Raw genomic sequence first — 17,453 nt, 5'->3', positions numbered from 1 at the left:
AAGGGAAGGACCGCATCCTCTGTCTGGGTGATTATAGTCTCAGCCTCCGTGACCCGTTCCCAAAGCTTAGCGAGGTCTTGTCTAATCAGGGACACATCCACCTTCACCTCCTCTATCTTACCTGTTAGTGTGGCTTGGCAAGTAGAAATGGTGTCCAGTACCTGGGCAAGATCCGGAGCGGCCGCCAGCGCAGGAGACTCGGCGCCATCTTGGACAGCAGGGCCCGGAGTTTGGCGGTGGAACTTGTCCAGGGATGCTGCGCAGGAGGATTTCTTCGGCGGAGGCATGTCGCAGGACACCCGGGATCACGGCACACAGGTCCGGTAAGCAAGGGGACTCGTGGGACATGCAGGATAGAAGGATCAGGATAGACCGAGAGCAGAGCTAGGCATGCTTGCGACCTACTCCATTGCCATCCAGGCCACGCCCCCTGGGAACCAGAAAGGGGGCCCTGGAGTTCAACTTTAAGATTTGTTGGAAAAAGTTAGGTTCACTATTTATTTTATTTATTTTTCTTTTTACGCTTCGTAGATGCTGTAAACACTGGCATGCCTACTAGTTGGTAGGACCCCTCTTTGTCTCTGTGTCAGGTTGTTAAAAATAGACTTTTTGCAGCTTTAATAGAAAGGAAGGACACACATGCCGGATATTTGAAATTAAATTGTAAGGTTATGCATTATCTTATGAAAAATGTCATATTGTAAAAATAGTCATTGGGATTATACCTATAATAATGTCAACTTGTAGATTTAAATACTCATTAGTCTACTGGAAGTTGATCTCTATCTTTTCTTTATAAACTGGTTTTAAGTTTAGAGTAAATGTATTTACTAAAAATTAAATCTAGTTTCCACAACACACTGCAGCTTGAAAAAGCGCAGTACAGTTGTGTTTTTTTTTTTTTTTTTTTTTTTTTTTTTTTAACTGAGCTAAATTACAGCCCATTATTTGTAATGTGCCTATATACACAGGCGTGTAAACAAGCGCCATGCATTCTTCAGTAAAAACAAAATAGAAAAATCAGCATTTTTGGTCAGTAATTTACGCCTTTTGCGTGCAAATGTCAATTTACATATTGTACTAAACAAGAATGCAAGAAAGTATTTATTTGCGTGAAAATACAAGCAAATGCATACAAAAAAAAAAAAAAAAAAAAAAGCCTGAAAGTAGATGCTCAAACAGGAGTATTGTGTGCAAGAGGCCTAAAGAAGACCCATAATCAACTGTTTGAGGCTAAAGGTTTAATCTTCTTATATTTTACCCTGACTTTTTTTCTCCCCACCCCCAATCAACATAATGAAATTATTTTTATTAAGAAACCTTTTCAATACATATATAAATTTGATGCCATTGTATCTCTGTGTTTCCCTATGTGATGCAAGCAAACAGTGGCAGGTGGGAGGGGCTGACAGAGTGTGTACACAGTGGCAGGTGGGAGGGGCTGACAGAGTGTGTACATAATTGCAGGTGGGAGGGGCTGACAGAGTGTGTACACAGTGGCAGGTGGGAGGGGCTGACAGAGTGTACATAGTTTATGAAAACAGGGAGCTGTGGTAATGCCCGCATATGATGGAGAGCAATCATGATTGAAACCACTGAATCCAATGAATGAAAGGGATGGGCCAGGGACAGTCAGGCCAGGGAGGAAAGGGGTAGATAATGCCGGAAATCCATCAGCCTTGACTTGCTGCAGCTTCTGCTGCACACTGAGAAACTCGGTGTGCAGTGTAAGCAACTTGAGTACAGAAATGCTGTGTTTTCTGTAAAACGTCTGATATGCTAGCCTTTTGGTGCTATTGTTATTCCAGGATCTTTAGCAGTGCTGGTCATGTGACCCCCCCCCCTCTCTTTATTTTACCAAGATATAATGGGACACAAGTAAAAGTCTGCTTTAATGATAAGAAACGGAATACATAAGTGAGTGTGTGTTTCTGTCTCCCAGTTGCCTATATCTCCAGCTCTGGTCATGTAATACCAGTCGCACTTTTTATCACTTCTTTTCCTCCTGTGAAAATATGTCTATAATTTGCAGCCTTCATCCTGCGGAGAATAGTGTACATTCAGCAGTCTCCCCCCCCGGTATGGATGTAAAGACTGGTACGTGTCGGGCAGATTACCAGCTCTGTGAAGTCCTGATGACTCGGGAGAACCGTTTTCCAAACATGTGCCATGCTGCACGTCCCCGTGCCACATCATTTATGTCTGCAGCATCAAGCCGGGTGTGAAATCTGGAAGGGGGTTATTAGGATTTCCTCTGTGATGTGAGCTACGCTGCTCGACTCTTCCCAGTACTTTTCTATGTGAGGTTTACTTAGATGAGGTTTTAGAAGCCTCACACGGCTAATTAATTCCCAGGGAGTCGGTCTCTGTACATCGTTGGCAAAATCCAGCACAGAGGGGGTTCTTTATATTTACTGTCCGCTTTAGTTCATGTAAAAATAGATATGCAGTTTTAGCAATCTATGTACAAGAACAGTCAGTATGGGCTGATATGGTGATGAGGGTTAAGATCTAAAGCCGCACTACAGCACCATAAACATGCTGCGTTCTACCCTGAATCCTGACCTTGACTGACTTTGTGTCTTAGCCCAAGTTTTGCCTAAAGCTGAGCTTCATCCTTGTCTTCATCCTTGTCTTCATCCTTGTCTTCATCCTTGTCTTCATCCTTGTCTTCATCCTTGTCTTCATCCTTGTCTTCATCCTTGTCTTCATCCTTGTCTTCATCCTTGTCTTCATCCTTGTCTTCATCCTTGTCTTCATCCTTGTCTTCATCCTTGCAGTTCCACAGGCTTCTCTTCTGTACTGAAATGGCTTACTCACTGCACACTGTTAGCTTCTCACAATGTTGTTCTCCTATCTAGCAATATATTGGCCAAATACATATTGCAAATGGTTTTTGTATGTGGTTTTCCACAGTGATACAGTTCTTCTGACAGTGTACGCTGGGGAGTTCTGTATAACAGTAAAACTTGAATCCCCTTCAATAGCAGATGAAGTCAGTTGTACAATTGTGTGCAGTCTAACTTCTGTATATAGCTGCAGTATTGCTGTGACTGCATCTCTGTGATCCCAGAAACCCACATCTGGCATCTAAACTGCATTTTTCACTTGGAGCGTGCGGTACTTACCCTTATTATACTGTATCTAATGCCCGAACATTTTTGTGAGGGACACCGGAAATCGTTAACATGTTGGGTTTTACTGCCACCCATAGGATTGAACACTGGCAGACCTAACTGTAGGCCTGCTCAGAACCCCTCCTAATACCAGCATACTTAGTGTCCTAGGCAGGGCCGGATTAAGAGCATCATGGGCTTGGTGCTGAGGATTTTGAAGGGCCTTAAGGGCCGTGCCTTGGCATGCACCCAGAGGAGGAAGGGTGCAGCCATGCATGCCTAATTCAACATGGGATGCTGTCTCTGAAGCCCATAAACACATCCATGCATCGGCAACTGTCCCTCCTTGTCCGGCCTTCGTGCTGTGTGGGGAGGTTCTGAGGGAGCTGCCTGGGGAAGCGAGCATAGAAGCCAGACTTCTGTGTTTACAAGTGACAGAAGAGCGGTCACAGTGAATATGGCCAACCCGGGGCCTATATTAAGGTAGGGGCCTGGAGCTGCAGCTCCAATAGCCCCTATGTTAATCTGGCCCTGGTCCTAGAAAGCCAGGTGTCTTTTTTTTTTTTTTTTTTTTTTTTTTTTTTGATAGTTCTGTGTAAACGGCCAATCCTTTTTTTCTTACTAGCGCTTTTTTTTTTCTATGAATGTCTGCACTGGCAGCCTTATCATGCAAGGAACCCATTCTGGTTCTACACAGGGATGAAGTGGTTGTGTTGCCCAAAACGTATTCTTGCCTAAGATAGTTTAACCTCAACCAGGACATTGTTCTTCATTTCCTCTATCCAGCTCCAGTTCACCTTTAAAAAAAAATTTCTGTCAATCATTGATGGACACAGCTCCTGTCATTCTTGACCATTGGTTATACTGCCATCTACAGGAGGAGGACACGGCAGAAAAAAAAACTTCTGGCTACACCCATGGGCAGTCCCAGGGTGTATATTCCTTCTCCCTGCTATAGTCCCTTTTTTTTCTGCCTAGTCAGGAGTAAGGACATAGTTCCTTGCTGGGAGCTTTGGTCCTGAAAAATTATTTTTTTTTTTAATAGAAATGTTTTCCCCCTGGATTTTTCCTGTGAGATCTACTAGCAACTGCTGGATTAGGCGACGGGCTGGATAATCTAGATCCCGTGGTTGCCCCAGTCTGGCCAGCGCAGGCCTCAGCTCCGTGCTAGGTTTGCTGCGACATAGCCCCACTGGACAGAGGCTGGTAACTGAGTCAAGCGTCTCTCAAGGTCGCATAGAACCTTGCCTGTTTGGAGCAGTGCTCACCTGGCTCCTGGTATGGTGAGCAACTGTCCCCCCCCCCCTCTTCTTCCCCTAGAGGGTTTTGGGGAGCACGTGGGCTCCTCCTTTCCACAGGTGCCCCCTCCAACCCCCCCCCATGCATAAACTGGGCCTGTTTGCGTGGTCTGGTCACTATGCGGGGGGGGGGGGGATTTGTACCTGGTGGGGGCTCCTGCCAGGGCCCCCCTGTCCTGCCTGGATCTGTCCTTGAGGCCTGATCTCCCAATTCTGGGTCCCTGTATACCTCGTGGTCCCTTCATCGGGGCAGAAGGGATTCTGGTAATTTTGTGGCACTTTTCCACTGCAAGTACCGGCTAGTATCGGCTCAGCTCTACTCGGCCCTGCTTGGCCCAGTTTGCTTTTCCACTGCGGTACCGCATGGTATAGTGTCGGAACGGTTCGGTACGGTACGGTATAGGTTTGCTTTTCCACTAAAGTAGTACTAAAGTTAAGTGGGTGGGATAACAACGGGGTGGGTGTGATTCTCTGACCAATCAGTGGCTAGTAGTGACTGCATGCAAAGGATTGTGGGATATGGTACCAGTTTGGTACCTGTTGGAACCACAATCGAGTAGGTACTGTTTTTTCAGAGCCGTACCGTTCGGTTCCATGCAGTGGAAAAGCAAACCTATACCATACCGTTCCGACCCTATACCATGCGGTACCGCAGTGGAAAAGCACAAAAGCGTGCCGAGCCGGTACGGTTCTATGCAGTGGAAAAGCGCCATTGGTGGCCCTGAACTGGCCTTGCCAGGCTTGGTACACCAATCTGGTGCAGCTGGTCGCTGACGTTCCTTGGGAAGCTTCCTCTCAGGGAGGATCTGCTGTCCCAAGGACCGATTTTTTTTTTTTTTTTTTTTTTTTTTTTTTTTTCCTTCTTCTCCCCATCCTGCTTTACAGTCGCTTCTTTGACAGCTTGGCTGTTGAACGCCAGGTGCTAAAGGATAGAGGTTTGTCTGAGTCGGTGATTCCTACGTTGTTAAACGCTAGGAAATCTACCGTATATACTCGAGTATAAGCCGACCCGAGTATTAGCCGAGGCCCCTACTTTTACCACAAAAAGATGGGGAAAAATGATTGACTCGATTATAAGCCTAGGGTGAGAATGCAGGGCGGCGGGCATGGTACAGGAGAATGCAGGGTGACTGGCATGGTACAGGAGAATGCAGGGTGACTGGCATGGTACAGGAGAATGCAGGGTGACTGGCATGGTACAAGAGGATCCGGGGGTTGTGGGCATACTACAGGATATGCAGTGCTGTGGGCATGGTACAGGTGGACCATGCCCTAAGCGCTGCATCCCTTGTAGTATGCCCGCAGCCCTGCATAATGGCAGGTAGTGCAGCTGTTTCACTTACCTGTTCCAGAGGCGCCTTCGTTTTAAAAATGGCACCGCCCGGCGCAGACACGTCATTGCACACGCGCCGCCGCCGCTCGTATACTTTCGGCTATTCCTGGCCGCTCCCGAGCGGCGGCGGGGCATGCGCAATGACATGTATGCGCCGGGCGGCGCCATTTTTAAAGCTTAAGCGCGTCGGAGCGACCAGGGACTTTTTTTTTTTTTTTTTTTTCTTGACTCGAGTATAAGCCGAGGGGGACGTTTTTAGCACAAAAAAATGTGCTGAAAAGCTCGGCTTATACTCGAGTATATATGGTACCTCTGATTTTCATTTGAATGAAGACTTGTTGCCTTCCCTGTGTCCAAGGCCTAAACATCTGTAGACGATTAACTTTCATGCCTTGGATGTGGTCTCTGCAATTGGGGTGTACCTGGCAGCTACGGAGTCTTTCAGGATGTCAGACTTTGTGCTCACGGATGGACCTCGCAAAGGGTTGTCCGTTTCCTCTGCGACCATTTGGAGATGGCTCAGACAGACGGTGGTTCAGGCCTATTCCATCAGGGGTCAGGATCCTCCTTTCCCTGTCAAGGTGCACTCTACTAGGGAGCTTAGTGCCTCCTTGGCCTTTCGTCATCAAGCCTCAGTGACTCAGGTTTGCAAGGCGGCTTCAGTTGTTTTGGTTGAGTCCCTGTTGCCTCTTTGGCTAATGCTTAGTTTTGGGATTTTTTATTTTTTTTTGTTTCCCCACCCCTCATGTTTAACACTGCTTTGGGACGTCCCAATGGTCAAGAATGACAGAAGCTGTGTCCGTCAACGAACGAAGGAGAAAATGGGATTTTTGACTTACCGTTTAAATCCATTTCTCTGATGTTCATTAATGGACACAGCACCCACACCTCTATGGAGTTAAAATTCTCCTGACATTACTTATAACAAAATGGAATGACTATAGAAGGGAGAGGGAGTATACCTCCTGGGACTGCCTGGTGTAGCCAGAAGTTTTTTTTTTTTTTTTTTTTTTTGTTTTTTTTTGTTTTTTTTTTTTACCCTGCCTAGTGTCCTACTCCTGTAGGGGGCAGTATAGCCCAATGGTCAAGAATGACAGGAGCTGTGTCCATCAATGAACATTAGAGAAATGGTTTTTCCGTTAAGTCAAAAATCCAATTTTTCCCTTTTTTTCTTGAGGTGGTTTGGGCTCTTAAGTGCCTATTCACACCTAACGCAATGGGATGCAGTTGGATGCATTTTTTGCTGCACTTCTACTGCATAGCCATAGACCATCCAAAATCAAGGTAACCCTATGGGCATGGTTCTTGCAGTGCATTAAAAAAAGTAGCGAATGCTGCATTTTTCCCGCACTGCCACTCATCCTGCATAAAGAAGCCCAGGGCAAAAAAGAAAATGACCTCACAGGACAAATGCCTGTCAGAACGTAGGTGACTCAGACAGACCATTAATCAAGCCTTTTGGTTTAAGGGCCAGTTTACACCATAGAAATGTGTTCCGGATGTTTTTTTTGCATGCGGGTTTTTGATGCGTTCCGGTGCGTTTTGGACACCTTTTTGTTGCATTCGGGTACGTTCCTTCACCTTTAAAGGACATGTGCGTTTTTGATGCTTTTTGCCGCTTTCCAGTACAGTTTAGTGCATAAAAAATGCTGCATGCTCTACTTTTCTTTCTGGAACGCACTGAATCTCCACTGGTGTGCAACTATGCCATTGAAAACCAGGTGGTGTGATGAACTGACCCTTAAGTTAAATGCAGGGATGTGTAAATTTGTCAAACTACTTGTCCAAAGGACCAAATTGGGGTGCCAATCTACTTGTCCATCGTGACAATGTACTTGTCCTGATGAAGAAAAATAATTTTAGCCAGGATGAAAAATGTGAACGGTTGATGTTTTTTATTAGCAGAGTTGCTTTTAGGAATTTCTGGGGCTTTTCAAAAAACGAAGGGCCTTTATGGCGACTTGAACTTTTAGTGCAGTGTCCACTTTGTTAAAGGATAAGTTCACCTTTTGTAGGTAAAAATATATATGCATTTTTTTTTTTTTTTTGTTAGACTGTAAAGCATTGCACCCAACGACCAGCCGATCCGGGCAGGCAGTTGCACTTCGACAGGAAGCATCCATGAACTACCCAAAGCACTCCACCGTACCCTTAGTAGTTCGTTAAGAACTACAAGTACCAACAGCACTCACATTCACAGAACTCTGTGAATGAATGACCTACCCGGGCAGCTATATGTGGTATGGGAAAGCGGGAGGGGGGAGGAAGAGATCCCCCCCCCCCCCCCCCCCATGCTTGTAAAAGTGATCCAGCAGCTACTAAACCTCTCGGATTGTGTTTTATAAGGGATCCAACCTTCGGCTCGGTAAACTCTGCTGCTTACCCGCAGCACAGCTAAATGTTTTAAGAAGAAGAAAAAAAAACCCTGCAGGCCCAGGGCCCGAAACTGCATATCCTGGGTGTTGGGCGATAGGATTTGAACATCCCTGATGTATGAACCCTTATGTGCGGTTTATCATAGGAGGCGGAACTTCATATGAGAGCGACCGCCAGGCAATTCAAATCAAAGCTGTGTCGCAGCGGGAGATCCCCGCTCTGTGTGACCCGACCGGCTCTCTTCTTCCTCTCCTCTCTCTCTTCCGCAGGGTTTCCTGGCTGATTGCTGGAAGAGCGGCTCCCATTCAGCCCCACCTGCTGGCGGGCAGTAAACCTCTTGACAATGTTGCGCACAGTGGACACAGGAACATTAAAATCTCTGGAGATGGGACTTGTAACCTTGAGATTGTCCATAATGTTCCACAATTTTGCTCTCAATCATCAGATAATTCTTTGCTGCTCTTTCTCTTCATGCTGCGTGTTTCACACGGACACACAACAAAGGTGGTCAAATTTTCACCATTTTAGCTGATTTCTATATTCGCCTGCACCTGTTAATTCATACATGTGAGTTTAACTTGTTGCCATCCGCGCTATAGCCGAAGTACGGCTGCAGCGCGGACTCACATTTTCGGGTCAGAGACAGTCTCCCTGCGAGCGTGCATCGGGGAAATTCTGTGTCGGCCGCGTCCCTTGGACACAGCCAATCACAGATCGTGGTAAATGGCCAATCACAGCGGCCATTTACCACGTGATCGGCCCATGAACTGAGAGATGATCTCATATGTAAACATATGACATCATCTCTCATCGCCAGCGCTCCTTCCTCACACGGAGACTGCAGTGTGAGGAAGGAGGAGAGCCGATCAGCTGTCGGGGACACAGAGGAATGTAATCGGGGCACTGATCGCCAGTGCCCTGATTACACAAGGTAAAAAAAAAAAACACTAAGTGCCCACCATCAGTGCCCACAGTGCCTGCCATCAGTGCCCCCCATCAGTGCCCATAGTGCTGCCAGTCAGTGCCTACTCATCTAGGCACTGATGAGCACTGACTGGCAGCACTATGGGCACTGAGTGTGGGCACTGATGGTGCTGCCCATCAGTGCCACCTCTGTGCCCAGCAGTGCCGCCTATCAGTGCTCATCAGTGCGGCATATTAGTACCACCTCATCAGTGCCCATAAGTGCCACCCCATCAGTGCAGCCTATCAGTGCCCATCAGTGCAGCCTATCAGTGCCCATCAGTGCCGCCTCATCAGCGCACATCAGTGAAGGAGAAAAATGTATTTATTTTAAAAACTTTTAAATAACTTTTTTTTTTTTCCAAAATTTTCTGTCTTTTTTCTTTTTTTTGTAAAAAATAAAAAACTCAGATGATTAAATACCACCAAAAGAAAGCACTATTTGTGTGAAAAAAATTATAAAAATTTCTTATGGGTACAGTGTAGCATGACCGCGCAGTTGTCATTCAAAGCGTGAGAGCACTGAAAGCTGAAAATTGTCCTGGATGGGAAGGGGGTGAAAGTGCCCGGTAGGCAAGTGGTTAATTAAAATTGCAAGAGCATCACAAACTTGGAATGCAATTATTTCTTACAATTTTGAGAAGGAGCCAAAAACTTTGTCCAGTCCATTTTTGGTGTTTTGTGTGGATATGTCAGGTTTGGCTTTTTGTTTCTCCACTTTTGTGTCCTACCAACACAAAGAAAATAAACATGAGAATGCCGAAACAACATTTTATAGGTGCAACAATTTTCTGGGCGAAGTGGTGCTTTATCTGACCGAAATGCAGGGGTGCCAATATTTTTGGCTATCACTGTATATATACTCTTCTGTTCTCAGCTGCATAAGAGGTGGAGGTTGGGGAGGAGTCTGCAGGGGGTGGATTGTCGGCAAGAGGCAGAAAAACAGCAGTACACTGATCTTCCTGGTGAAGAGCTGTGCAGGGACGTGTCTACACAAGTCTGACCATTGGATTACAGACGGGCTGTGCTCACAAGAAGAATGCAAAGAAGAAAACTGACCATGCTGGGATGGATGTGCTTCCATACTTAGCATGGCAAGGAGACTGGAAGGATCACCAGGAACAGGAATTTCACACAAAGCAGTTTTTAGATTAGTTGTTAGTAGTTGACACATCAGGAAAATAAAATGTTGGCGTAATGTACACTTTAACCCCTTCACGCCGACAGTATGCAAATATGTGGCCCCACCCGCTTTTTTCTGTGGGGCGCCATATTTTGTATACCGCCCACTACAGAGACCAGGGTCTCCTGAGAGCCCCAGGCCCAGTTCTAATTATCAGGACTCAGAATGGCTGGTTTCGAGTCACCTGATCAAAGTATAGGAATGGTGGAGGAAGGACCAATGCGCTACCAATGGGGTATAGGACGTATGGGGGACTAGAAAATTATTAAATGTATATAAAATGAAACAGGCAGCCAATTCTGTAGTGTCACCACGTACTGAATAAGAAAGATAAAGGGAGGGGGGAGGAATCGGCGCTTGTTTCTTTAGGAGTAGAAAAAAACAAGTAAAACCTTACAGCTAGGTAAGCAGCTGCCGATGCGATAAAGATTCACCCCAGCCCAGTGATTGATATCATAAAACGCCCTTAAAGGTGTTTTTGGAGGTGAGCGGCAATTACACCGGTTAGAGGATTAGCTCTCCTTGGTGACACACCTGGAGTTTCACGAGAGTCACCTTTAATATTGTGAAGAGTCACAAAAGTCCCCTATTTTGAAGCACTTTTTGCACATTGTTTTGCACATGGACATTTTTTTTTTTATATTGATCTTCACCTCACTTATATTGATATACTGTGTTGCCAATTTTAAGCAATTGCACATTATTTTAGCACATATTGCTTTGGCAGTTTGCATTCATTTATGATCTTTATCTATTCATTGTTCAGCACGTATTGACATTTACTGTTGTTGCGATCCTGCCCATTACTTTGATGTTATTGATGCTTTATTAGCTTGGTTGTTTAAGATTTATTGCATCACTTTTAGTTTTTCATCTTTTTACTAGAGCTATACACTTTATTCACTCTTCAGCAGTTCTACACATTGATTCCTATACTCACTATTGAGTCCTCACCCTAGAGCTAGGATTATCTGCTACATCTTTCTGAAGGATTATAAATATTCTCATTAATTTTGATTACTATCTACTTCTAAAGAAAGCAAGCGCGGAATCGCCTGATCGCTGTGATAGCCTCTGATTGGCTATCACAGTGATCAGTCACTGTGAAGCCCGCTCCTGTGTTTTCTGTCTCTGTGAATGGGACAAGAGATACATTGTATCACTCTGTCTTGCAGAGATGGGGGAAAAAAAAAATACCTAGGTCAAGGTTTGATCTAGGTCAGTGCCAGGGTTAGTGTTTTGGGTCAAGGTCAGGATTTTTTTTTTTTTTTTTCAAATGTCCGTCAGTGTCAGTGTCAGTTTTGGTGTGTTTTTTAGGTAGGATTTAAAAAAAGCAAAATGCACACTATTGATTCTGGGCTGTACTGGGGGTACAAACCACAACTAACATACACACTTGGTATCCCTGCAATCGTCAGGGGCAGGAGAATATATTTGGGTTGTTCTTTGATGATTGGTTATGGTAGTAGCAAGAAATATTTACAGTTACATTAAAAAAAAAAATCTAAAAAAAATTTTTACTATTTCGGGCCAGTTTTTCTTTGATAAAAAAAATTTAAAAAAATGATCGGTTTCCATTTACCACCAAATGAAAGCCCAATTTGTTCTAAAAAGAAAAAAAAAATGGTATAATCCACCTGGATGCAACTGGAAGTAGTTGTGCTTGATATGTACAGTTTTATGAACCCATTTTGAAATGAGAACATTGAGCTTGGGAATTTTGATTTGTTTTAGGCTGCATTCACACTTGAGCGTAGCGTTTTCGCACGATTTTCACTGCGATTTTCAGGCGTTTTTGGAGTCAGGCATTGACCTCTATCAAAAACGCTGGTAATCAGCCCATAAAGCAGCTCATGTACTTTTTTCAGCTACAGGCATTTTGCTTCAGGCGTTAAAACGCTCAGATGTGAACAGGGGCTATTAAAATGAATGGGGTTTTACTTGTTGGGCGTTCTGGTACCTTTTTTTTTTTTTTTTTTTTTTTTTTTTTTTGCGTTTTTGGAGCTGAAAAACGCTCAAAAATGCCCAGGTGTGAATGGAGCCTTACCCTTAGGCCTGAAGGGGTTAAAGATGTGGTTCCATTGAAGGCGCACACTACTAGATGTGTAATTTTGGCTTTTAGTTTTTGAGCACAGTTTCCCAGATTTACAAGGCTGCTAGGTTCTTCCTGTGCATGTGTCGGCCTTATTTGATGCCAGCTTTGTGTGTAAGGTCCTCCTGGTAGCTCTTTGCTCTTCAGGCAGTCCTCAGTTCCTTATTTCCCTCAGGCTGGTTGAACAAAAAACAAAGTGTATGTCCAGGTTTTTCTGGGCTGGCCTTAGTGTTAAGCTTGCCAGTATCCAATACATCTGTAGGTGGCAATATAACCCAACGGCTAAAGATTTCTGCACTCCAAGAGAAGGTTTTACAGTGAGTGCGAGAATCCTACTATTATAAGTTTTTTGGGGAGAGTTGGATCCTCTGGCAGGTTTGGATAGCTGCCGGTGTCCCTGCTAAAGAGATTTTCCTTCTGTTTTGTCCTGTACAATATTGTTAACTGGACAGAAAGTAAGCTGAAATGTTACAGCTGTCCATGAAACAGGAATAGAAGGAACATTTCTCTAACAGGGACATCTGTCCTGGGGACAACTGGGTGAGAGGTAATTTACCAAACTACTGGTGTGTCTCATGGATTAGGCCATGCTATTTAACAGTTGATAGGCCAGATAGAGGGGCTGAATTTCCCCAACCAACGCACAACTGCAGTAAAACCTGGCAGAGGCTCGATCTCCTCCCCTTGACATCTAAATCTAGAAATAGTTTGGCTTGAAGTACTTAAGTTCATATGCCAAGGACTTGGACCTGTATGAAGACTGCAATTCATGACCTGCGTTTTAACTGGGATTACGACAAAGGCATTCATTATGGAAAACAGATAACAGTAAAACCTTGGATTTGAGAGTAACTTGGTCTGAGAGTGTTTTGAAAGACCAGCAAATTTTATAAATGACTTGATAAACAAGCTATGTCTTGATATACAAGTAGCGTCACGTCACAACTAAGTATAAAAGAGAAGAGAGGCGCCTCGAAGTGTAGCAAAATGGTTACATTTAATGAAGGTTCAACATTTAGCAACTCACATGTTGATGATTAGAACAGGCACATCGAAGTATGCAGGCATCTGGGGTAAAGCTGTCCACACAGACCGTCCTCCTCACCGCCATCGATGTCCTCCTTTGCGCTCCACAAACGCTTTAAACCTCACTTTTAGATCGCTCTACTGCAGGGTAGTCTTCCTGGTCACGATTGCAGACTGACAGCAGTGAGAGCCGCTAGTGCGGATGATGGTCTATGTGGACAGCTTTACCCCCGATGCCTGCATACTACGATGTGCCACTTTTACATCAACCATGTACGTTGCTTAATCTTGAACCTTTGTTAAATGTAATCATATTACTACACTTGGAGGCGCCTCTCCTCTTATACTCTAGCTCCTGCTGGATTTGGCTTTTAATCCCCTTGTGGAGGCTGCCATTTGTGGATGGACATTTTATGGTTACACAACCTCTATGGCATTGCTATAATCTTTTTATATGGACTCTAAAACGGAAGGATTTATGAATAAATGGTTGTGGAACGAATCATCCGAGTTTCCATTATTTATGGAGAAATTTGCTTTGATATACAAGTGCTTTGTATTATTCAGGAATGAATAATGCTCGCAATCCACTGTATACCGTATGTGCCGGCAGCCCGGCATAGAAGATGATTTTTTAACCTTAAAAACATCCCCCCAATAATCTGGGGGGGGTCATCTTATACGCAGAGTATAAAATGTGAGGACTACTTTACATAGTTTGTTTGGGCCAAGCTGGCCCAAAACGAGCGTCCCTAATCTCTCAGCCCGCTACATGTGAGGTAGTACCGTATGTACCGGAGCTTGGGCTACATACATTATACTGCGCTGAGCCGATCATGGTGAGTGATGTATTCTATTAATGAATACAAAGCCTGCTCGGATTGGCGGAGTCAGAGAGGCGGGCTGATGTTACTGACCCAGCCAATCCGAGTGGGCTTTGAATTTTATTAATAGAATACATCACTCGCCGTGATTGACTCAGCGGAGCATACTGCATGTAGCCGAAGCTACTGTACATACAGTATTATCGCACATCCAGCAGGCTGAAAGATTAGGGACGTTTGGTTTGGGCTGACAGATTAGTGGGTGTAAATGGCCGAATGGGGGTAGTCTTATACGGCGAGTATAGCCCAAAACCTATGTTTTAACTGGAAAATTAGGGGGTCCTCTTATACGCCGGCATGTACTGTACATATTGTTACTTTAGAACGGGGGTGTCCAAACTGTGGCCCTCTAGCTGTTCAGGAACTACAATCCCCATCATGCCTAGTTATGTCTGAGAATGTCAGAGTTTTACAATGCCTCATGGGACGCGTAGTTCCGCAACAGCTGGAGGGCCATTGTTTGGACACCCCTGCTGAATGTGTACCCGTTGGTTTCCCAGCAGTAGCTTCACATCTGGGGTGTTTATTTTGCCTGATGTTTCATTTTAAATATAACTTGTAGTATTTTTGATTTTTCTGTAACACATGAACTGATTCTTTTTTAAATGTTTTGGACAAATGCTAAAAAGAACTGAATACAAAGTTTGCTCAGTGAGGTTTACCTTAAAGTTTTTATGTAAACTCGGAACAATTAACTTCCCTTATAAACTCCCTTTTTAGTCTGGTAAATATACAATTTAAACTGCTTTTCTTGGATGTGTTTTGAGAAGCGCAAAAAACGTACTTACCTGAAGATGATCATGCTGGAAATTTAGTGCTCTCAGGCAGAGTTATTAACCCCATTCTGTTCACCACAGTGGACTACAGCACATCTCCCCGTGTGCACTATTAAACCTCTTTAAAGGGAAGGTGTTGAGTAATCAAAGCAAGAGCAGGCTATGGTGACAAAGGTGCTTCACCCCTATTGATCCACAACCAAATGAAAATCGAGGAGAAAAAAGTAGAAAAAAATATACTAATACAGCCTCAACATGTGAAGAGAAAAACCAATGGATATTTTCTATGTGAAGAGAAAATAAATGGACTATTGATGGTCTGCTGTAAGATCAGCAAAGTCTGCCCAACAGTAGGTTGGGGACAGACTCCTTAGATAGGTTCCTGTATGTGAGAAGGTAGCCGCCCACAGTGGCAAGGATTTATTTTGGGTTTTATTTTATTTTTGATGTTTTGATGCTTGCACTTGTGTGAAGAAAATTGCAAGAATAAAACCATACACTGTTGTTTGCAACCACTTCTCGGCTATCTTCCTGTGTAACGAACCCCCCAAGGGGTCATCCACACCCGCCACCGAGCTAATCCCTCACAATATATATAATTATGTTCTTGGATTTTGATTCACTTTAAATGACAGAATAAACCACCAGTGTATCCACTCTTTACAGTCTGTAAAGTAGCTAGACAGATTGTGTTTTTTTTTTTTTTTTTATCGATGTACAAAGTGAAACCACTGAAACGCAACAGTATGAGGTCATGTTTACATTTTTTTTAACGTGTTGCAATGTACCTTTTTCACATAGGATAAGCTTGTATATGTTCAACTCTTTGCTTCATTTGTGACCTTGACTTCACGTGTGACTTTCCCAGACTTGTTTGCTCTAAGGGAGTAATGCCAATTCTGACAGTCGATAAATGGACACTAATGAGAGCAGCATTTTGTTATAAATATTTTTTTTCCCCCCCTTTAGCTAAGTGAACGAGCACGAGAGAGGAAGGTTCCAGTAACGAGGATCGGCAGATTGGCCAACTTTGGAGGTAAGCACAGCCTGGACATGCTAAAATAATTTCTAGGCACCGTTTAATAAATGGAAGTCTCTTTACCAGTGAGAGTGCAGTGATTTTCTCTAGCTTAACTACATCTGCTTTTTGTAGTCAGTAACCTGTCAAGTGTTTTATCCGGTCCAATGACACTTCCTGGCTTTAGGTCACATGGCCCAGAACCTGGAACCCTGCAGGGACCTGTTCTTGGCAGATTACAGGGTAGTCGTTTTAACTGTTGAACACTTCTGGCCTGCCTCCCTAGTAGGACCTGCAGACCAGCTGAATTCCAGGCAAATATGTACATGAACAAACACAAGTAAGAAGCTCTTACCTGCCAATAGATTTGGTTGGGCAGTAAAGGAGCAGCAGTAGACTTATGAGGGAATCTGTCTGTTCTCTTTCCTCCCTCCTCTTGCATACAGTGCACTTAATTGACTCCTAGCCTCCCACACTCTCCCAGCCTTAGTACTGCTGTAAGGCGCATTGCAAAAGTGTGATCTCCTTGATTTAAGCCCTCGTTCACATTGAACGTGACTTTGAAATCGTGCGACTTCATCTGATTTTGCACAATTTTAAAAGCCGCTTTTCAGTCCAACTTTGGGGGCTTTGAAATTGCAGGAACAACTTTTGGAAATCGGTGTGGCACCGCAAAGTCGGAGTTTCACTAATTGGGACGGTTGCCAGCAATAGGGTGTGATATGACATGCATGTCAAATCATGCAGATGTGAACGAGTGCTAAAGAATGCACTCATTGATTGAAAGCTATGCATTTATAATTTCTTAGCACTGGGGCCTGCAAAATGTTGCAGCTGCATTTAGTGGATCGTGGGTGTAATGCTCTTGCTCCAGCAGTATATCTCTCCAGTCGCAGGTCCATACTAAGATATGAACTTTGAGTTATGAGGTTAGAGGAAGTAAGAATGGTTTTTAAGGGTAGTGAGGTCACAAAAAATTAGAGTAAAGCCCCGTACACACGTACCGAACGATCGGCCGTCTTTTGTCCGAGGGCTGTCTTGTCTGTTGAAAAGTGCAAAAGACTGCAGAAGTGATGTCATGTGATGGTTAACTTTCCTGGTCTTTTTTCTTTTCTGAGCATGCCCAGTCTTGCAAATCTGCTGTCTGTCGGCCGAATTCTGTACTGACTGGCGAACAATCGGTCGTTCTGGTGTTGGCCAACAAAAATTTTAATGCTTGCACGACAGATTCTTTTCGGCCGAAAGTGCGCTGTTGGCTGTCGGAAGCATCATACGAACAAGCCGAAAATCGGCCGATTGTTCGGCGGCCGAATATTTTCGGCCGACAATCGGTACGTGTGTACGGGGCTTTACTCCCTATCTGGTAAGAATTTAAAACTCTTCTAATA

General features: G+C 44.3%; 1 protein-coding gene across 3 annotated transcripts in view; it reads left to right on the top strand.

The window, feature by feature from the left end:
* COQ8A (coenzyme Q8A) overlaps window positions 1-17,453 on the top strand; it is a 118,694-nt gene that overhangs the window by 33,539 nt on the left and 67,702 nt on the right. For all 3 annotated transcript variants that reach the window (XM_082248858.1, XM_082248859.1, XM_082248860.1), the window contains exon 4: window positions 16,017-16,083. In XM_082248858.1, coding sequence (XP_082104984.1) covers window positions 16,017-16,083 — 67 coding nt within the window. The remainder of the gene's footprint in view (window positions 1-16,016; window positions 16,084-17,453) is intronic.

This window comes from Pelophylax lessonae (assembly GCF_965119305.1).
Source record: "Pelophylax lessonae genome assembly, chromosome: 3".
Lineage (NCBI taxonomy): Eukaryota > Metazoa > Chordata > Amphibia > Anura > Ranidae > Pelophylax > Pelophylax lessonae.
This window is presented reverse-complemented; position numbering and strand designations above follow the sequence as displayed.